The 22,605-nt window shown below is 41.4% G+C and overlaps 1 protein-coding gene across 1 annotated transcript in view; it reads right to left on the bottom strand.

Annotated features, from left to right (window-relative positions):
* SI (sucrase-isomaltase) overlaps positions 1 to 22,605 on the bottom strand; it is a 350,476-nt gene that overhangs the window by 257,330 nt on the left and 70,541 nt on the right. The window contains 3 exon segments of the mRNA XM_029616444.1: positions 278 to 429; positions 14,747 to 14,856; positions 14,950 to 15,070. Of these exon segments, the coding sequence (XP_029472304.1) occupies positions 278 to 429; positions 14,747 to 14,856; positions 14,950 to 15,070 (383 nt within the window).

The raw sequence follows: 22,605 nt of genomic DNA, 5'->3' as shown, positions 1-22,605 counted from the left end.
TGATTCTGGTATTGAACCCTGCTTTGGCTGACCTCTCCTGGACTGATACTCTGGCTCAGTGAGTACAATGTTGATAATGTTCATTAAGCATCCCATTTCCTTGAATGTTCCAAAGTAGCAATGCTGTTGTATTGATCTAGAAGATGAGGAAGGATGAAAATAGTCGAGTAGATACATTCATCAAGTTTCATGCAAAAACATCCTTGACCAGATGGTCTACATTGACCATTTTTCTCTTATTGCTTCTCTTTGCAAAATTACTTAACAAATTACTTACAGAACTTTAGAATTTGACTTTCTGATCACTTTGATGCCAAATGGATTTTCATTAAGTTCATATTTGTAGTTTGTATTGGTAGCTGCTGGCCCATTGAAAGGCTTTATAGTCTCATGTGGAACTTCAAATCTTTTGTTGTTAGGATCAGTAATCTACACATAAACAAAATAAAATCATTAGGGTGTTGACCAGTGATGTGCAACTAATTTGTCATCAAGAATCTTTATGGGAACAATATTGAAAGCTATTTCTTCAGCTTAGCTCTGGAGTTAGCCAGACAAACCATGGATTTAAAAATATACTGGTCTGACCACCCTGGACTTTTGGTGCTTTATTATTATTATTATTATTATTATTATTTGTTTATTTGAGTCATATACAAAACATTTTTAATGGAAAAACACATAACTAAATCAGGTAGATACAAGACAAAGAGAAGTCAGATTGTATATTCTCAAACATAAGTTTTCAAAACATATCACCCCAGCTATACAGTCATTTGTTCCCAAACATTCACATTCACTACTCTCACCTGCATAGTTTATCTCATAGTTTTTTCACCAGTACCCAGTAGAAGTACAATAGCAAACTTATTAGCCTCCCACAACTTAGCAAATGTTCTTTTTATGCAATGTTTTACCTTAAACCACAATTGGAAAGAACCTTTTAATTTTCCCTTATGACATGGATTAGAAATGTCTTTTTTCCTTTGAAGTTCAAACTGCATTGACCCAGTCCGTGTGTTAAATACAGGTACATGCACCCGCTTCCAGGACCTAAGAATAGTCTTTTCAGCTGCTAGAAACTTTGCCCTACATGCTGCAATGTCATAGTCTTGTCATACAGATGTATATTTAGAGACGTTTGCCCGACCAGTCAATTGCACAATCCAACACTCTTTCTAGAAAAATACGCACTTGTCTCCAAGAGAATTGTAATTTGTGACAGAAAGTGCCACTATGCACTTTACACTTCAGACATACATTATTATCCCAAACCTTCATTTTGAGCGCAGCCTCTCTAGTCACATAATTCCAATGAATGATTTTAAATTGAATTTCTCACATATTAGCCACTAACGTGTTTATAAACTTGCACAAAGGCTTGGGAAATATCCATTTCTTCCATCAGTATACCCAAATCATTGCATGTTGTTCTAGCTGGGAAATTCAAATGAGGCATTTTCAAACCTAGTTTTAAAGTCATCACCCAAATAGCAACCCTGTTAAATTTGGAATAGTGTTGAAAAGTGTTTCTTCATCCTTCTGAAAATGCAAGGTGTTCTATCTGGTTTCTGCCCTGGCTCAGACAATAATGACTTGCCTGCAGATTGGCAAACAATAATTATTGAAGCAGGACCATTCTTCCGGAAGAATTTGGAATGATAATATGATTTTACTATTGGACTCAAATAATTATCATTTGATATTTAGTCCCCAACTGCTCTGATCTGAAACAATGGAAGAGCTAAGATCCACTGGAAAGTGGGGACATAGGTGGATCTTTACCCAATATCTTTCACCACCACTGCCAAGCTCTTTTCAAGGCCAGATGCCAAAAAGTGTTATATTGCAGTCTACTTGCAATTCCTTTAGGCATATTTAAGAAATTAATGGGATTGTATTGGAAAAAAATAGCTTTCATTAAGTCTTCCGGATCATATTTATTGCCAAGAGAAACCCATTCTTGGATAAAGTGGAGGAGTGAAGAAACGTATATTCTTAATTCTGGTAATGCTAAGCTGCCTTCGCTTTTTCCATTCTCAGTGTTTTAAAGCTAATTCTTGCTCGTTTGCCATTCCACACAAAAGAAAAGATCAAGGATTGAAATTTAAGAACATCTGTTTGATCCAGGTTGGTAAGATATGAATAGGATATAATAGTTTAGGCAGTACTACCTAGAGCATATCAGCCCATCAGCGATAAGGGGAGGTTCTGCCATCTCAACAGATTTTCTACATTCTCTAGCCTGGGGCTTCTCAAACATGTACTGGGACCCCACAGCCAGTCGGGTTTCAGGATTTCCACAATGAATATTGCATGACGATAAATTTGCATATCAATGAAGACAAAGGGGGTAATTTTCAAAGGAGTTACGCGCATAAATGTAACTACTATTGTAGCAATTTTCAAAAGCCATTTACTCACGTAAAATGCACTTATGCGAATAAATCCTATGGACGATTCAATGGCATATATTGTAGCAATTTTCAAAAGCCCACTTACTCGAGTAAAAGTGCATTACATGCGTAAAACCTAGATTTACGCATGTAAATGCTTTTTAAAATCAGACCCTTAGTATTTGCAAGTTTAACTCATGCATATTCATTGTGGATATCCAAAAACCCGACTGGCTGTGGGGTCTCCAGGACAGGTTTGGAAGCTCTGCTTTAGCCCTTTTCCAAACTTTAGTTTGCATAAAGTAGTCACGGAGCATGTCCGACTGAATGCCAAGATACTTTAAAGCTGCATCTACCCAAGAGAATAGTAAGGGTGCTCCCCATCCTTCCTTCAATAGATTTCAATAGGAATATCTGAGATTTTCTGTAATTAACTTTTAAGCCAGAGAAAGCTCCAAACATATAATTACTCCCATGACAGAGTCAGGCTTTGCGATTTCCCAGAAAGGGCAGCATATAAAGAGACCTTAAAAATTTCCAGCTGTCACAGAATAATTGTCAATGGCTCTAAATATAAGATGATAATAGTGGAGGTAAGGGGCAACCCTATCTTGTGCCCTGACCCAATCGAACATCCCAGACAGTGAGCCATTTACCAATCGAGCTATCTTTCTATCCACTGAAAGGCCATCTGGATAAGTCTGAGGACGTCTGGAGGTGTTCTGATGCGGAGCTTCCTTATCTGTCTAAGTTACCAGATAACACAGATTTTTCAGTGCTAATTAGCAATGTAGCTGGCCAATTCTAGGATTGTCATACCCAACTAACTTTTACATAATTGGGTTTGTTCAGCAGCACTCCCGCATCACTGAGTATTTCAGCTAAAGTTAGCCAGATAAGTATAGCCAGCTAATTATGCTGGATAAAGATCTCTCTTTCTCTCTGTGTAACCAAAGCGTCTGAAAGCCTCAGCAGTCTCATCCAGCACATTATTGGTTCAATAATCATCATAATAGAATTTAGATTTTATGTGAAATTTGTTTAAAATGTCTATTTTAAGCACAATATAAAAAATGAAAAAAGTTTGCATAACTTTTTAAATTAAATTTCAAATTAACATAAATTTATGAAAGCAATACATTTTAGAAAATAATATATTTGCATATGCATTTATTTTCCTTGAGCAACTTTTAGCATAATTAATTCTTACTGATCTTTCTAAGCACCTGAAGACAAAAGAAACTAAAGAGGGGGGTCTGTGTGTATTCAGGAAGCTGGTGCAAGGAATGGATACAGTAGAGTCCTTAGATCTAATACACCCATGGTGTTTGAAGCCCAGCAGCATAGGACATACCATGAAGATCTGTCACCCCTACACTTGGAGAGTTTACATCTGGGATATGACCATGTGAGAAATGCCCTCATTAGTATGGAGTAGTAGGGATGTGAATCGTTTTTGAATGATTAAAATTAAAATCGTCCAAAATCGTTAGTGCACGATACAATACAAATGCCCCCGATTTATCGTCAGGGGCATTTGTATTGTATCGTTAAATAGGGCGCCGGAAAACTGGCACACCAAAAAAACCCTAAAACCCACCCCGAACCTTTAAAACAAATCCCCCACATTCCCGAACCCCCCCAAAATGTTTTAAATTACCTGGGGTCCACTGGGGGGGGGGGGGCCCGATGCGATCTCCCTCTCTCTGGTCACGACTGCGTTGAGAGAAATGGCGCCAGTGGCCCTTTGCCCTTATCATGTGACAGGGCAAGGTAGCGCCGGCGCCAGTTTTGGTTCCTGTTCCCGACGTACACGCATGCAGGAGATCGCCCCCGGACCCCCGCTGGACCCCCAGGGACTTCTGGCCAGCTTGGGGGGGCCTCCTGACCCCCACAAGACTTGCCAAAAGGCCAGCGGGGGTCCGGGAGCAACCTCCTGCACGCGGGCCGTATTGCCAATCTTCAAAATGGCACCGGCGCTACCTTTGCCCTCACTATGTCATACGGGCGACCGTCGCAGGCTAAAGAACACATTTTAAACAGTCCTTGGAAGCAGTTGGGTTCTAAAGTGTATTGTGTGGAATAAAATTGTTCAGAATTGGAGTGTCCTTAGCATAAACTCCTCTGGTATGCTGGCCCATGCCTGTATTTTATTGGTAACTGATACTTGGCAGTCTACGCATCTTATGATGAGCAGGATGTTGGCATCCCCCAGCAGTGTGTCTGCCTACATCCCACCCCCCCCCCCCCCTTTTCTTTCAATCTTCTAGATCAGGACCAACAAAAATACACTATGGCATGCAGGCCAATTATTTGCCTAATCCTGCAAGTTCAGTGCTTATTTGGGTAAGGTAGCCAGGAACATTCAGATTCAGTGGATCACCAGTAAGGCCAAACGATGGGCCTAGCTCATCCATTTCCTTTTCTGGTGGCTGGCCAGATTGGCCCACTCCGATGTACTAGTTATATTTATTTATTTATTTATTTATTTATTTAATATACTGACATTCAATAGAGATATCACATCGGTTTCCAGAGAACAATAACTACGCTTATAGCGTGCTTGACATGTAACAAGAGAACGTATTCATAACAAAATAGTAAACAAAAGTATGAAGATATGTATATGTATATATGAGTATATGGGTACATATGAGGGTAAATAGAGGCAAGTAATTATATACACGGGTTATTTACACATCATTAAATCATTACAAATTTTCATAAACAATGTTGATAATTGACTCAAGTATATATATATTAAGGGGATAGAGGCAGTACATGAGTGATTGTGTGATAGGGAAGGGTAGGATTAGGAGTAAGCTTGAGTGAACAACCACGTTTTTAGATTTTGTTTGAACGTTTTTTGACAGTCCTCCTGGCGTAGGTCATCTGGCATTGTGTTCCATAGAGCTGGGCCGGCTGTGGAAAGCGCATGTGCTCTTGTGGATGCCAAGTTGTTGGGTTTGGGGGATGGCGTACATATAGTGGCAAGGTATTGGTTTCTAGTAGGTTTGGATGAGTCATGTAAAGATAAAGAATCGTTAAACCATTTCATTTCAGGATTGTGAACAGCTTTATGTATGATGGAGAGGGTCTTATATGGGATTCGGTATGCAATAGGGAGACAGTGTAGTTCCTTTAGTATGGGAGAGATGTGTTCATTTCTGCGTGTGTTAGTGAGAATCCGGGCAGTTGTGTTTTGAAGAATTTGGAGGGGGTGTATGGCATTTTTGGGTAAGCCTAGGAGGAGAGAGTTACAGTAATCAATTTTGGAAGATATTGTAGCTTGTAGAACTGTGCGAAAGTCAGATAGTTGGAGCAGTGGTTTTAATTTCTTTAGAGTGTGAATTTTGAAGAAACACTCTTTCAATGTAGAGTTAATGAATTTTTTGAGGTTGAATTGGTTGTCTAGAGTGACACCTAGAATGCTATAGGTAGAGATAGGGTGTGCTATAGGTGGAGATAGGGTGTGTGGCAGAGGAAGTGTATTAGGGTGGTTTTGTGGAGAGATAAGCATAATTTCAGTTTTTGCCGTATTAAGGGCAAGGTGAATGTTAAATAAGAGCTTGTTGATTGCAAGTAATGTGGATTCCCAGATTTTCATGGCTTTGGGTAGGGTGTCAGAAATTGGTATAAGAATCTGTATGTCTGCATAAATATAGTGAGGAAGATTCAGATTGGATAGAAGGTGACAGAGCAGAAGGATGTAAATGTTAAAGATGGTGGAGGACAGTGAGGAACCTTGAGGGACTCCTTGTTCTAGAGGTATTGCCTTGGACTCATGGTTTCCAATTTTGAGTTTGAAGTTTCGATTGCTGAGATATGATTTGAACCAATTGTGTGCAGTGCCTGTTATTCCAATTTCTTTCAGTCGCTGGAGGAGGATATTGTTGCTGACAGTATCAAAGGCTGAGGATATGTCTAAAAAGGCTAGGATATATGCTTGTCCTTTATCTATTCCTTTTAATGAGTTGGTCTGACAAGGAAAGGAGGAGGGTTTCTGTACTATAGAATTTCCGAAATCCGTATTGAGAGGGAGAGCGGAGACTATGGTCATCCAGGTATTCAGTGAGCTGTTTGTTAATCATTTTTTCATTAATTTTTTGCAATGAACGGGAGATTTGAGATGGGGAAGTAGTTAGAGAGGTCATTGGGGTCAAGCTTAGGTTTTTTTTTAGTATTGGCTTGACTATTGCTTGTTTGAGGGGGGAGGGTACTGTGCCTGTGGTGGTAGAAGCATTTATAATATTGGCTATGGGTTGGGCTTTAATGTTAGGGATGGAGAGGAGATGTTTCATAGGGATTGTGTCTGAAGGATGAGAGGAAAGTCTGGCTTTCTTGAGTATAGATTTGATATCCAAAGAGGTGGTATGTTCTAAGGAGTTCAGGACTTTAGTGGGTTTTTTTTAGAGAAATTGGGAGGTCTTTTTGCAAGGTTAGATTTGGTGAGGGGGAGGTGGGGAAACGTGTAAGCAATTTGTTGATTTTGTTTTGGAAGAATATTGCTAGTTCTTCACATTTTGATTTGGCTACTTCATCTGGGATAATTGAGGTTGATGATTTAGTTAGCGAGGCAACGTAGTCATATAGGGCATGTGGGTTGAATTGAAATTGGTGAATTTTGGTGGAGTAGTAATCCCTTTTGACGGTATTTAACCTTTCTCTGTAGCAGTGTAAAGTGGATTTGAAATGGGCTAGGAGTGTGGGTGTGGGGTCTTTTAGCCAGGTCTTTTCTACTTTTCTGAGGGTGTGTTTCATGTCTTTTAGTTCTTGTGTGTACCAGGGTTTTTTTTTTTATTATGTTGAATATTTATTTGTCTTGATCGCATAGGGCAGATCTTGTTGGCCACCGTATCAGTAATGTTGTGCCATGATGTTAGAGCAGCATCTGCATTTGATAGATCTAGGTTGCTAGAGTGTTAGAAAGGGCCAAGATGAGGTCGTCTCTTTTGCATGCTTTCCTGAAGTGTATGGTATTGTTAAAGTTAGGGTTGCTATGGGGCTTCATAATGGTACAGAAGGTTCTTATAAGGTAGTGGTCAGACCAAGGGATGGGTATGCAAGTTGGAGTGGCCGCCTGTATCTGTGAGTTGGTGAAAATGAGGTCAAGGGTATGACCTACTTTGTGTGTTGGGAAGTTGATGTTCTGCTTAAAGCCTAGCGCATTCAAAGATTCAATTATGATGTTGCATGAGGGAGTTTGAGGCGTGCTATCCACATGTAGATTTAGATCACCTAGATTGATTGCTGGGGTGTCTATGGATATGTTTTTGGCAATGTATTCAATGAGGGAGGATGGGTTATTATCTAGGGTTCCTGGGGGGGGGGGGCGTAGATTAAACAGATTTGCAAAGATGGGGATTTAAAGAGGCCAATTTCAAGTTTAGGTGGGGAGGAGACAGCTTGGTGAATTATATTTAGTTCATTTTTCACGATTAGTAGGATTCCTCCTCCTTTTCTTTTGGGGCTTGGGATGGAGAAAATATTGTATGAGTTGGCGGGGAGTTGATTTAGCAGGACGGTGTCAGTTTCCTTAAACCACGTTTCTGTGATGGCACAGATGTCCGGATTTTTGTCAAGGAGTAGGTCATTCAGCATGGGAGTTTTTTTGCTTAAAGACTGGTTATATGCTTTGGTGCAACCATTGCACACCATCAGGACTGACTTTGCATATTTATTTATTTATTGTTTGTTTGTTTGTTTTTATATACCGACATTCGATCAAAATATCACATCGGTTTACATGTAACTGAACATAAATAAGGCAGAAGCTGCTTATTTTACATTGTAACATTGTAACTTAAATAATAATTTAGAAAGAAAGATTTACATAGTAATTTAGAAGGTTAATTGACATAGTAACTTTGAGAAATAAAATTTAACATGTGACTTGGAGAAGATAGAGGGCGGGATGTGGTAGCATAGAGGATTAGATATGTACAGTTATTTTACAAGGGGAACCACAGGGTGGATGACGATGGACTGGGGAAGATTCATTTCAGAGCAGTGGAGAGGGCCTGGGCAAGGGGGCTATGTTTCTGGCAGGAAGGCTTTTAGGAAGAGCCAGGTTTTGAGGTGTTTCTTGAAGATTTGAGTAGAAGGTTCATTTCTAAGGAGGGGCGGGAGGGAGTTCTAGGAACTCACATCTGTTGGTGAGAAATTGCCCATTATTTCTGGTTAAGCCAATTTATGGTTACAGAGATGGGGTGTGGCCAAGGTCAATAGTCAGGTAATCAAATTGTTTTGTCATTTTTATACTATGTCAAGAATGTCTCTATGTCTACCAATGTGCAAGTTTGCATAGGCCAGATGGTACCCACCTGTCTGACATGTTAGGACTTATTTTCAGTGTCACTTGTACAGCTCTGGTGCTGACTGGGCAAAATTTATAGGGCACATGGTTTCATTTGTGACTTCTGTATTTTGTTAATGGAATGGGCCCCAGACAGCCCATTAATGGAGTCCTGTAGCAGAGGTATTCAAGTACCAAAAAAGGGTTAGAGGAAGATGGGCCTGTATGGTTGCAAGAGGGGGTCCTCTGAAAGTTTACTGGATTCACTGATCAAGATGTCCATAGACACAATGATGGAATCACTGGTCCCAGGTGTATGGCAGCCCGATTGAACTCCTGTCAGTAGTGGTGCTATGTTTGTGATCTGGAAGCCTTGCTTTGAAAGTGGAAGTTTATCTGTTGATGTCCAGTGATGGACCTACTCCAGAAGAAGATTGAGGCCCATGCATAGCTGGTCATGGGATCATGAAACAGCAATGACCTTAATAGCCCTGCTAGATTTCTCCACTTTTAAGTTCTGATGGAGGATGGATCTGGGAGATAAGTGTATTTAGGAAAGGCATAGGAATATAGTCTTAGTTCACTAGGTCATTGATAAAACTTTGGTCTTTATTTATTCCACTGAATTAAATGTCTTGGTGTTTATTGATCTGGTATTGTGCTACTATTCCTTGGTAACAACAGGGGTGTAAAGCCAGGTTGGTCATGACTTCTCATCTTAATGATTTCTCTATGTATATCCTGGGCAGACTTGATGGCCTGTGAAGGAATGTTTATTAGACCCTCCTTAAAACTATGAGACCAGGAATTCAGCCTGCTCTATCTTAAGCTATTTATTTATTTATTTATTTATTTTATTTTTAATTTTTATATACCGATGTTCCTGTAAAGAATACATATCGCACCGGTTTACAAGGAACTGAACAGTCGCCTCCAGGGCGGAAATACATTAAAACAGTCGCCTCAAGGCAGAATACATTAACACAAGTATACAGGAAAACTATTAAAGAGACTATTATTTACTATATTTACAAACTATAGTAAATAAAAAATAAAAAATAAATAATAATATAATATAATAAATAATAATAATAATAATAATAAAAATAATAAAATAATAATAAATAATAATATAATAATAATAATAAAATAAAAATAATAAAAATAAAAAATAGTAAATAATTTACTATTATTTACAAAAAAAAGTTTATTATTGTAAACTATTATTTACAGGAAGAGAATACTACTTTGAGAGCATTCTTCTTAGGAGATAAGAATCTAGGCCCTGGGAGACCAAGGGGACCCCAGAGAAGAAAAGGAAGCCTAGAGAAGGCTAATACTGCTGATCTTTGAGTATCATTGCTGTCCTTTATTTTGTGAGCTGCATAGGTAAGCAGAACTGCTTCTGTTTATTTCCTTGTCATTAATAAATAAGTCTGAGAGAATAGCCAGAGTCCAGTCTGAGTCTGTTCTCGGGCAACCTAAGATCTCGCACACATATTGTTGCCAACCTCAAAATCAAACCACTCTTCTCTTTCAACTTCTAATATTTATCCATGTAAGTCGTATCATTTGAAAGCAGATCTTGCCATTATTTTCCAACTTCTTCCAAACGTTTCCCAACAAGAGCCCTTTGTTCACCCAAAACAAACTGTAGGCAGGTGATCCTTGAAAGATTTCGTTTTCAGCTGGGATAGCGTCACTCTGCGATATTGTGAACGTTAGTGGTTATTGAATTTGTGAATCATTGGAATTTGAGGTAGAAATAAACTAACATTTTGGTGTTTTGACCTTACTGTACCTAATTGAGAGATAGTGGTTAATATTTTTTATTTTTTTTTATTTAGATTTTTATATTCTGCTTTTAGGCACTTCAAAGTGTACATCAAAGTAGATTACATTCAGGTACTATAGGTATTTCTCTATCCCCACAGGGCTTACAATATAATGAATGAACCTGATTAATCCCAGTTTTGGATGAAACAAGGGGCCTTTGTTGGGAAAGGTTTAGAAGAAGTTGGAAAATAATGGCAAAATCTGCCTTCAAATAATATGACTTATATGGATAAATATCAGAAGGTGAAAGAGAAGAGTGGTTTGATTTTGAGGATAGGGAAACAGTCCATGACAGATATATAAGAACACATTATACTAAATATTGTGTTTGTATGAGAGGTTGATGTTTTGGGGATCATTGTTTTACCATTATATATATGTGAATGGATGTGCACAATGTATGTTATTTGAGAAGTTGTGTATGTGATTTTTTGTAACAATGAATAATGTTTCATAAGATTATATACTTTATGTATTAGTGCCACTTAGTTTGTATCATATACATTGTGTCAATAAATATTGAATATATATTTTTTTGTAAATAATAATTATTATTTTGAGAGTATTTAGACATTATATAGTGGGTATAGAGCACTCTCATCAGGAAAATATATATGTATGTTAATTGAGAGTTACATGCAAATCCACCTGTTTATTTTTTGATTGGCCTTTACAGGATTCCTAAGTTTGGTACAGGCAGAGAAACCACACCAAAAAGAGAAAGAAAAGAAAGATTTTTGGGGTTTTTTCCTGGGACTTTGCTGCACAACAGGCTAAGGATGATAGCTCCATCTGGAGAGAAGGGATTATATAGTAAGTCAGAGCCATACAGGCAGGGTTTGTTTTTGTGTATTGGTTTCTCATTGAGGAAAAGTTTTGTTATGTATTTACTTCTTGACAGAGCAGAGTCCTGCAAAAAAAAGCTTTTGTGCAACTAAAGCCAATTAACTAACATAGACTGATTACTAAAGCCCCTTGCGGAAGGGCAGCAGAAGCTCTGGAAATGGATTAAAACCCCACACAAACAGTATAGCCACCAGATGGGAGTGTTGAATCAGCAGCAGGGAGCACTGACCCAGATGGTACATGCAATGCAAGCTGCCACAACACAAAAACCCCAGTACCTTCAGTGTTGTTTAAATGAAATGAAGGGAAGACTCATATGTTTTCTAAAAGAACTTTGAAGAAATTGTTCACATAACTGATTGGCCAGAAGCTAACTGGACCAGCAACATGGCAAATCTGCTTACTGGCAAAAACCAAGCTTCCTTTCAAGTTGGAGAGAGCCACCTTCTCTGACGTATAAACTGCTATCCTGGAAAGAGTAGGGTACACAATGGAAATGTACCATCAACAATTCTGGGAAAGCACCTTATAGCATGGATAAAATCTACAAAGCTTTTCCATTGGCTAAAAGATGCTGGATGGAAATGGCTATAACCAGAGATGAAGACAAACCTTGAAGTAACCAGACACATTCTCCTGGATGGGCTGGACCTGCCCATGTGGAATTGGATGTGTCTGCACCCAGGGTTCATCCTGGAGGAAATAGTGGAACTAGTGAATGCCTTCCATCAGGCTCAGTTGATGTCAGAATTAGTGTAGAAGCTGGAAAGACAACCCACCCAGGCTCCCTGGCATGGCAGTGAGAATGCAGGGCCACAGCAATGGTCCTCTGATCAGTATAGCTCTGGTTCCATTCTCAAGTCACAGCCCCTAGGCTCCCCAACTTGTTTCAATTGTGGAAGGAGATATATTTTGGCTAGAAAATGTGAATACCAAAAAAGTGAAGCCATTGATGTCAACCTGGTAACACAGCTAGCACTAAAGGCTAAAGTATATACTGACAAGGGAGGACATTCAAAGCAGGGATGACCATGGAATTGGAGAAGAAAAGAAGTCTCAGATTCTGTCCACCTGAGTAGTAACAGTCCAGACACTTTTTCCTTTTGCTCACTTTGTGCCTGGAATGGACATGAGGAAACGTGTTGCCCCTATGACAAATATGACGGACCTTTTGTAAAAACTATTGAAATCAAAGTGGATCAAGTCCCTCAGGCATGCTCCCATTGTGGAATATAAAGAGCATCTCCAACTTTAGAACGAAGAGTGTGAACATGAGTGGGCATGTATTTTTGCTTAGATGGAAAGCTGTAATTTGATGGATGGTCTGCGTGGGGAAATTTCTGATTTTGTGAGCTGAATCGGGCTCCAACCAAGCCCTGGTGGATTTAAGATGCAGAAAGACTCTCTTGCATAAAGATATAGCCCAGAATAGGTATAACAATTACAGGACGAAAGCAACACTCATCTACATACACAGTTGTTGTGATTGACCAATCCGGAAGTGGATCCTTGGGCCGACCGCCGCAGAGAGACGGACGGGAGGCAGACTAGATGAAACGATGAATCTTCACCTGGAAACCCGTGACCCCTCCAGAGGAGCTGTAGAGGCCCGGGTTGCTAGGGCTTAGGAGTCTTCGCCCTGGAAGCCCGAGATCCCCCCAGGAGGAGCCCGTAGGGACCCGGACCGCTGGGTCTTAGGAGATAACAGACGAATCCAAGGAAGCGATACGAACCGGGGTCTAAGCAGGCGGACAGCAGAGTCAGGCAGGCAGAAGTCAGGAACCAGGCAGGCAGACGATACTGGAGTCAGGCAGGCAGAGATCAGGAACCAGGCAGATAAACGATACCAGAGTCAGGAACCAGGCAGATAAACGATGGCAACTAGCACTCCGAAGAGAAACCTCGTTGCAAGGCGAATTGCATCTTCAAAAGTCCCGGCTTAAATCCCCTGCTCAATCAGCTGACGTCAGAAGAGGCGTGTCTGCACATCCGGGTGCAGACGCCTCAAAACGCGGCTCCTCGCGCGCGCGCGCGTACCAGAGCTGGGGGGAGGAGTTCCTGACGGCGTCTCCACGAGGAGACGCCGCTGCCATGCGGCCCTGGAGGCCAGAAACCCGGCGGTTCGCGGCGCCGCGGAGGCAGGTAAGAGCCCGGTCACTAGGCTAGTGACCGGGATCGTAACACACAGTGACGAGCAATAGTAGCCAACCAGTCAGATCTTACCAATAATCTCAACAGGGCAAGCCTTTGTAAAAGTGGGCATATGTTCAGAACTTACATACCCTGTTGTTCTGGGAAGACATTATTCCCAGTTTGAGACTCTGTGGGGCCTACTCATGACCAGTTAGGCCAGCCCAAGTGGCATAAAAACATCTCCTTTGGAAGCTTATCCATGGGAGACAGCAAAAGTATACTGCATAAATCAGACAAGCAGACCACAAAGCAGCACCCAAGAAGAAAATCTGAGACATCTCAATGTTTAAAGACTGCCAGGGACTTTACTGTTTTAACTTGGCATGGTGACATATATCAGAGGGAACTGGGGGAATTCAAATAACCCTTTACTGATTCCCCAAAAAGGGTGGGGGAGGGTAATTTACTAAACTTAAGCATGCCCCACTTGAAAGTAGCTCCCTTGAGTAGAGTCATATATAGATGAGGGAGAGGAAGGTACTCTCAGGCCTAGAGAACCCCAGTCTTGCCCTCCACAGCAAAGAGATATGGTCAGTCCCAGTTTAGGGTAGAAAAAGAATATAGGAAGGATGATTTATTTTCTTGGGAGTTATGGCAGATACTTGGCCTAACATGGTCAAGCTGGAGGGGGGGGGGGGGGGGGGGGGGGAGGGCATATGAAGGAGTATATGTTAGACCTTTTTTTAAAAGCCTGGGCCTAGGTGTTTACCTGGTCTATCTTAAGCCACAGACAGGAAGGGAGTTCTGCTCTGAGGGCATTCTATTTAGAAAGGGATAAGAATCTAGGCCCAGGGAGAACAAGATGGCCACTGGGTAGAAAAGGGAATTTAAGGAAGGATAATACTTCTGAACTATGAGTTATATTGTTGTCCTTTATTTTGTGAACTGTGAAGGAAAGCAGAGTTGCTTCTGTTTTTGTTTTCTCGGCATTAATAAAGAAGTTTATAAGAGAACAGCCAGAGTCCAGCCTGAGTCTGTTCTCTGACAAACCTAACACTGCTCACAGTGTCACAAGGCCATACGGTCTTTTTCTGGTATCACATTTATATATATCTATGACAATATTTTTATCTAATAAAAAATATTTTCCTAACAGGCAACATAGTCATACCAAGTCATCTAATATCAGAACAGCCTTACCTAGTAAAATTTATGTCAAAGTAATGGAGTAAATGCAAACCTTGAAATGGAAGCGATTTTCTGTCTGTAGTTCCGCTTTAAGATGGACTTCATTAATGTCATTTCCATACACAGAAGGTACAGGAAGCCTGATTAAGCGAGCTTCATAGCCTTGAAAATCAAAATTAGAATTGCTATTGTATATATCTTTGATCAATGAATGGCATCACTGTCAGTGTCTTTCATGTGTATCTATCTGCTTACCTGTAGATGTTGCTTTCTGACCTCCCTCAACATTATACCCATGAGACTTTGAAAAGAAACACCAAGGTACAGTTATTTCATTATATGGACTCCAGCAACAACCACGGAGCTCACACAGGGCCTATTTCAACAAACAAACAAACAAAAAAAAAAAATCAAATAATGAAGACAATTACAAAACGCCTACTCATCACCATTACAAGCATTTGGATTGGTTCAAAACTGAACATATGATAGGTGGAAACGTTTTCATCACTGGCAAAACATGTGAAACCACATGCATGTTTATCCCTTGCAAACAATTCACAAAAAATACACTTTTATGAAAAATGAGACAAATTAATATAAAAAAAACCTCTCAGAGAAGCATTTATAAATAGTTGCCTATTTCATTTTACAATAATTCATCACAATATTCATTTTCTCGATTTCTCCCCATTAAGCTAACAGATGTTTGACTTTTGGAAGAACTTTTGCCAGATTTTGACTGTTAAAAAAGATATTGCACTAAAGCCTATTATGAAAGATTGTATCAACACATTATATAGTGCCTTACCCAGGATACCTTACAATATTTTATGAAAACAAGAATCATACCAAATTGATTTTTTTATTCCTCATGCCAGAAAACATGTTTTCCTATAATTTATGTATAATGAGCCTGCAATATATATGCAAATCCACTTTTTTTCTTATCTAAGAAGGCTATAACATAACTCAAAGGTGTTAAAACATTTAGATTATACATACAATAAAGGCATACACTACTTAATATTTTTTCCAAGATATCTTTCTATATCTTATATAAATTTTTTTATTTTGCTACTGGAGGTTGTAGTGAGATATCTTGTTATATACACATTATAAAACTGTAGGTCTCCATCCAGCTAATAGTCATGCTTGACCCTGCCTAACTTCTAAGGTCTCATAAGTTTGTGCTCTTGTAAGGGAAGTGTTGCTGGGGTAGAAACTAACAAATCAGCAAATTTTGGTCATGGAATGAATAAAACTGATTATTATCAAAATGATTAAACAATTCTGCCATCTGAGGAGAACTTCAATTACTTTTGCTTTACATTTAAAACTGTAACGCATATGATAATTTAGAGAAAATAGTTTTAGATTTATTAAGCAGTTTATTCTAATCTTATGTCTGTAGAAAACACTCAGTAAATATGACAATATTTTAGATGGGAAATACATGCATGTATACATGCTGTGCTGCATATTTATTATTTTTGAATAGCATGTATCCAGTTTTTAAACAGAAGGAAAAAGGAATTATACTTGATCCTAAAGCATTCACTGAACTAGTCCTGGTTTCAGCCAAAGTCACTTCTCCTCCTTGCCCAGAGAAGCCATTTCCTAAACTGTTAAGACTTAAGAAATTTCACTCAGATGCTTTTTGAGAATTCCTCTATCTCCTATTATTCAGCAACTTCCTCATTCTTTGAAGGTCTTTCACACACTGAGAGACACTCTGTTCTCATTTTTAGAGCACTGAATAAAGTCTACTTGACATATTAGGTACATATAATATTTCATAATTCAAGAAGCTTGTTCAGTCTATTCTGAATGGGCATGGATATTATAAATGAACTCAAATTAAGACCTAGATTTATCCTTTTGCTATACATTTTGCATGAATTGTGCCCGCGATAAAAAAAGGGCATGGTTAGGGAAATTTTTGAGATACCACAACAAGTGTCAAATTTATCACACCCATGTTATTTTCACATTACAAGCTGAGAAGTGCATTTTCGGCCTGGTCCTGATGAGAGAGAAAGCGAGAAGAAAGAGAGAGAGACTTTTTATAAGGCTCTTGTATAAGTCAATTGTTTATACCACTGTAGGAGGGTCAACTAGTAAATCGAGGTGAGGTTTTGGTGGTGAGCTAGGGTTTGGGAGCAGTTTTACATGCACAATCAGAGGTACGAACAGCACAGTACACATCAGTGAAGATTTGATGTGTTTTGGAATGAGGAAAGCTACACAAAGATGAGATTTGTGTAATGTACTCTCACCCTAGCTTGATAGCAGCCAGGTAGAGAGTGCATCAAACTAGGTCGAGAGTAAAGTGTACAAATCTCATCTTTGTGTACCTTTCCTCACTCCAAATCACATCAAATCTTCCTGATGTATACTGTGCTGTTTGTACCTCTGATTGTGCATGTAAAACTGCCCCCCAAGCTCTAGACCACCACCAAAACCTCATCTCGAGTTACTAGTTGAACCTCCTACAGTGGTATAAATAGTTGACTAATATGTGTGCCACCCCAAAGTCTCTCTCTCTCTCTCTTCCCCCCCCCCCCCCCCCCCCCCCCCCCATGGCTAAAATACAATCAATTGTGTTATGGCCGTTTTGGGCATATCATATCGCCGAATGCCAGGGAAAAATATGTAGTTATTTCCAGCATTAAAATTGTGGGATATTGCCTCTCATTTTCCTAAATCCTGCCAAAACTCTTCCCTGATCCCACCCCTTCCAAAAATTTGTATTCGCACCATGCGCTACTGTTATTATCACATGCATTATGGCGTTAACGCGTTTGTTAATGACATAACACATTTTAGTGAATGACCATGAAAATTTTCTCTTAATTACAACTTCTTGTGTGTTTTTAATATATATGTATTTTTGATTAATATGACTTTTAATATTCCTCATATGTCTTAGACCTGAGAGTTATAAATGCTCTTTTAAATGAACTTGCAAAATTATTCAAATTTCCTGCTGAAAGAAAAGATAGGGAGGAGTGTTTTCTCATTTTATGACTTTGGTATAAATCTGATGGTAAACCACCTTTCAATAAACATGGAAACAGAAGGCTAGTCAAACCAGTAGAGATATATATCTTTTGAAGATGTACATGTGAAATTTGATCTAAATGAGTCAATTTTTGGTTTACTTCAGGTCATCCAAATTGAATGGGTGAAATCCTCCAAAACCTCTGAATCCTTTTTGGTCCCATTAAAGTATAGGGGGAAGAAAGCCAGCCAAAGCAGAGCTGTATGGGCATGGGCCATGGTAAAACTGGATCATTCAAGGGTCAGCACTTTTTCAACCAGTCTATATAGACTGGAAGCTGCACAGATTGACTTCACCTTTTTATTTTTTTTTTATTTTTTGGGTGAATGTGAAGCTAAGAGCACTTTGAGCAACCATTAACCATTTTGTTCTCTATCATTCCTTTGTTGGATGCCAGAGAGAAAAGGCAGAGATTTAAAACTATTTGCTTCAAAATTCCAAAGTTACAGAAGAGATTAGAAAAAAAGCTTGAGATTTAGAGAAAAAAAGCAAGGCGTGCTCTTTAAGTCACTGTCACTGTATGCTGTTTTACTAGTATAAAGAGACACTGTCATTTCTCTGTCAGAGGGTTTCAGTATAACAGTATATCAACAGGGTATGTCTGCATGTGTACAGCAGGCAGGAAGCATGTGTCTATGTCTATAAGAAACACAGAGTGTAAAGATGTGCATTCATTTTTAACAAATGGGTAATCTGAACTAAAATGGAGAAATTACTTACCTGATAATTTTGTTTTCTTTAGTGTAGACAGATGGACTCAGGACCAATGGGTATAGTGTACTCCTGATAGCAGATGGGAGATGGAGTCAGATTTCAAAGCTGACATCAGCCTACATATACCCGTGCAGGAAGCTTAGCTCTTCAGTATTGTCTTCGAAAAGCCAGTGTAGATATATGTTGCTTAATACCTGATAACACTTGATTAACCTTGAACTGGTTCAAATGATTATATATATTTAAAACTTTTTGGAACTGGAGACCACCAGTGCACTGAAACAATAAACGCCGACACCTGGGCAACTGCTGGTGTCTTGAACTAAAGGTAGGCTGTGGCTTACCCGTACTTGCTCAGTCTCGAGATTTGATATCCGAGGTTCTTTATTTCTGGAGCAGCCATGGGCGGGATGCTAAGTCCATCTGTCAACACTAAGTAAAACGAAATTATCAGGTAAGTAATTTCTCCTTTTCCTAGCGTGTAGCCAGATGGACTCAGGACCAATGGAATGTACAAAAGCTACTCCCGAACCGGGTGGGAGGCTGCCCGTGGCCCACTTAGTGCTGCCCTTACAAAGGCTGTATCCTCCCTGGCCTGAACATCCAGGTGGTAGAACATGGAGAAGGTGTGTAGGGAAGACCATGTCGCCGCTCGACAGATTTTGGCTGGCGAAAGTAGCCTGGTTTCAGCCCAGGAGACTGCCTGGGCCCTTGTAGAATGCGCCCTGACCTGTAGAGGTAATGGATTTCCTGCCCTTATGTAGGCTGTATTAATTACTTCTTTGATCCAGCGGGCTATGGTCGCCCACGATGCTGCTTCCCTTTGTTTCTTGCCGCTGTGAAGAAGGAACAGGTGATCAGTTTTGCGCAAGGATTATGATCTCTTCAGGTATCGGACTAGGATTCTGCCGACATTCAGGTGGCGAAGGAGGCGTGAGTCTTCCGAATCCCTGTGCTTATCTGGTGATGGTAAGGATATGGTTTAGTTCAAAAGGAAACTTGGAAACCACTTTCGGAAGGAAGGATGGTTCTGTACGCAGCTATATGGTGCCCAGGGTAAACCTGAGGAACGGTTCCCGACAGGATAATGCTTGAAGTTCGGAGATGCGCCGAGCTGAGCATATAGGGCCAGATTTTCAAAGGGGTACGTGCGTAAGATACGTGTGTACCCCCGAAAACCTGGCCCAAACACCCCCTGCGCACACCGAGCCTATGTTGCATAGGCTTCCGGCGCGTGCAAAGCCCCGGGACGTACGTAAGTCCTGGGGCTTTCCTGGGGGGGGGACATGACGGGGTGCATGTCACGATCCACACATCATCAGGGGCGTGTCGGGGGGGCGTGACGCGGCTGGCGCGTCATCTGAGGGCGGCGCCGCGGGCATGGTTTCAGCCCCGGGGGTGTTCCAGGGGTGTGGCCACAGCCTCCGGACTAGCCCCCGGACCGAAACATGGCACGCGGCAGCTGGCCTGGGGCTTGCAAAGTTACGCCTGCCTCGAGCAGGCGTAACTTTCGCGACAGAGGTAGGGGGGGTTTAGATAGGGCCGGGGGGTGGGTTAGGTAGGGGAAGGGAGGGGAAGGTGGGGGAAGGCGGAAGGAAAGTTCCCTCTGAGGCTGCTCCGATTTCGGAGCGGCCTCGGAGGGAACGGAGGCAGGCTGCGCGGCTCGGCGCACGCAGGCTGCCGATTTTGGGCAGCCTTGCGCGTGCCGACCCCGGATTTTAATGGATACGTGCCGACCCCGGATTTTAATGGCTACATGCGTATCTATTGAAATCCCGCGTACTCTTGTTCGCACCTGGTGCATGAACAAAAGTACGCATTTGCGCAAGTTTATGAAATCTACCCCATAGTGATCATAAATGCTGTCTTTAAGGTCAAGAGACATAGAGACAGGCTGCTTGTTGGTCTGAAGGACTCCCCTGCTAGGAAGTCTAGTACTAGGTTGAAGTTCCATAGAAGCACTGGCCACTTTAGTGGTGGTCAGAGTTGTTTGACTCCTTTCAAGAACCGAGACACATCAGGATGAGTTGATAGTCTGATGCCATCCACTTCGGACCTGAAACAGGCTAGTGCTGCTACTTGAACCTTGAGGGAGTTGAAGGACAACCCCTTCTGCATGCTGTCCTGTAGGAATTCTAGGATAATGGGAATCTTGGCTGTCCTCGGGAGGAGACCACGGTTTTCACATCAAGCTTCGAATACTCTCCAGATCGGTATGTAAGACAAAGATGTAGAGAACTTGCGTGCCCGAAGCAGAGTGTCAATCATGGCTTTTGAGTAATCATGCTTCTTTAGGCTAGTCCTCTCAAGGGCCATACCATAAGAGAGAATCAAGCCGGGTCTTTGTGGGAGATTGGTCCCTGATGAAGATGGTCCCTGTATGGCGGTAGACGTAGAGAATTCCCCACCAATAGTCTTTGCATGTCCGCGTACCATGGTCTTCTTGGCCAATCCAGGGCGACTAGTAGGACTAATCCCCTATGGTGTTCTATCTTGTGGATGACCCTGCCCAATAGTGGCCAGGGTGGGAAGGTGTACAGGAGGCTTTCCTCTGGCCAGTTCTGGATGGGAGCGTCGATTCCCTGAGATTATGGTTCTCGTCCTCGGCTGAAGAATCTGAGGACCCGGACATTGAGACAAGTTGCCCTGATCAGCCAATTGTCCAAGTAAGGATGTACCAGAAATCCTTGTTTCCTCAGTGCTGCCGCCACTACCACCATGATTTTGGTGAAGGTTCTGGGGGTGGAGGCTAGTCTGAAGGGTAGCGCCCTGAATTGATAATGATGGCCCAGTATTGCAAATCACAGGAAGCGCTTTTGATGTTGATGGACTGGGATGTGAAGGTATGCTTCGGATAGTTCCAGGGAGGTTAAAAATTCTACTGGTTGTACCGCCATTATAATGGAGCATAGGGTTTCCATGCGAAAGTATGGTACCTTCAGGTAATGGTTGATGGTTTTGAGGTCCAGGATGGGCCGGAGTGTTCCTTCTTTCTTGGGAATGATAAAATAGATGGAATAGTGGCCAGTATTTTGTTGAAGCGTGGGCACTGGGGCTATTGCCTTCAGGCTGAGTAGTCTTGCTTGTGTGGTTTCCACTGCCAGTCTCTTGGAGTGGGAGTGACATGGCAATCTCATAAATTTGTCTGGGGGGATGCTTTGGAATTCCAGCGAGCACCCCTCTCGAATGATAATTAGGATCCACTTGTCCGAAGTTATCTTGACCCATCTTTGGTAGAAGAGGGTAAGTCTGCCCCCTATGTCTTCTTCCTGTGGATGGGTCTGCATCTTCTCATCGTGGGGTATGGCTGGGGCCTGCCCCTGAGCTTGCTCCTCTCTTAAGGTGCCTATTCCGAAAGGATTGAGACCTTCCTGAAGGATGAGGTGCTTGGGACTGTGTATTCTTGTAAGGTTTAAAGCACTGCGATCCTCTACCCTTGGTTCTTCTGGGAAGGAGCACTGATATGTTCTTTTGTTCCTGTCCTCAGGTAATCAGGCTACTGGAGATTCACCCCATTTGTTGGCTAATTTCTCCAGTTCTCTCCTGAACAGGAGGGATCATTTAAAAGGCATTTTTGTGAGGTTTGCTTTGGAAGTCGCGTCAGCCGACCAATTCTGGAGCCATAATTGACTTCTTGCCGCCACTGCGGCGGTGACACCCCTGGATGAGATGCGCACGAGGTCTGCAGAAGCATCAGTGAGGAAGGAGACAGCAGGCTCCATCGCGTCTCCGGGTATGGTTGCATCTCTGGCGAGGATCAAACAGGAACGTGCCACTAATGTGCAGCAGGAAGCAATTTGTAGCGACATTGCTGAAATATCAAAGGACTGCTTAAGGATGGCTTCCAGCCTTCTATGCTGGGCATCCTTCAGTGCCACTCCCCCTTCCACTGGGACCATAGTGTGTTTTGAGACTGCACAGATCATAGCATCCACTTTGGGGAAACATAGAAGTTCCTTAGCTGTGGGTTCCAGCGGGTATAGGGCTTCTAGGGCCCATCCCCCTTTGAAAGTGGCCTCTGGAGCATTCCATTCCAGGTCAATCAGTTCCTCAATGGGCTCCAACATAGGGAAATAACATGAGGCCTTACGGAGGTACACCAGCATGGGGTTCTTCTTTGGTTCCGCTGTGGT

Source organism: Rhinatrema bivittatum, chromosome 9 (assembly GCF_901001135.1).
Source record: "Rhinatrema bivittatum chromosome 9, aRhiBiv1.1, whole genome shotgun sequence".
Taxonomy (NCBI): domain Eukaryota; kingdom Metazoa; phylum Chordata; class Amphibia; order Gymnophiona; family Rhinatrematidae; genus Rhinatrema; species Rhinatrema bivittatum.
The sequence above is the reverse complement of the archived record's forward strand: the minus strand, read 5'-3'. Positions and strand labels throughout refer to the sequence as shown.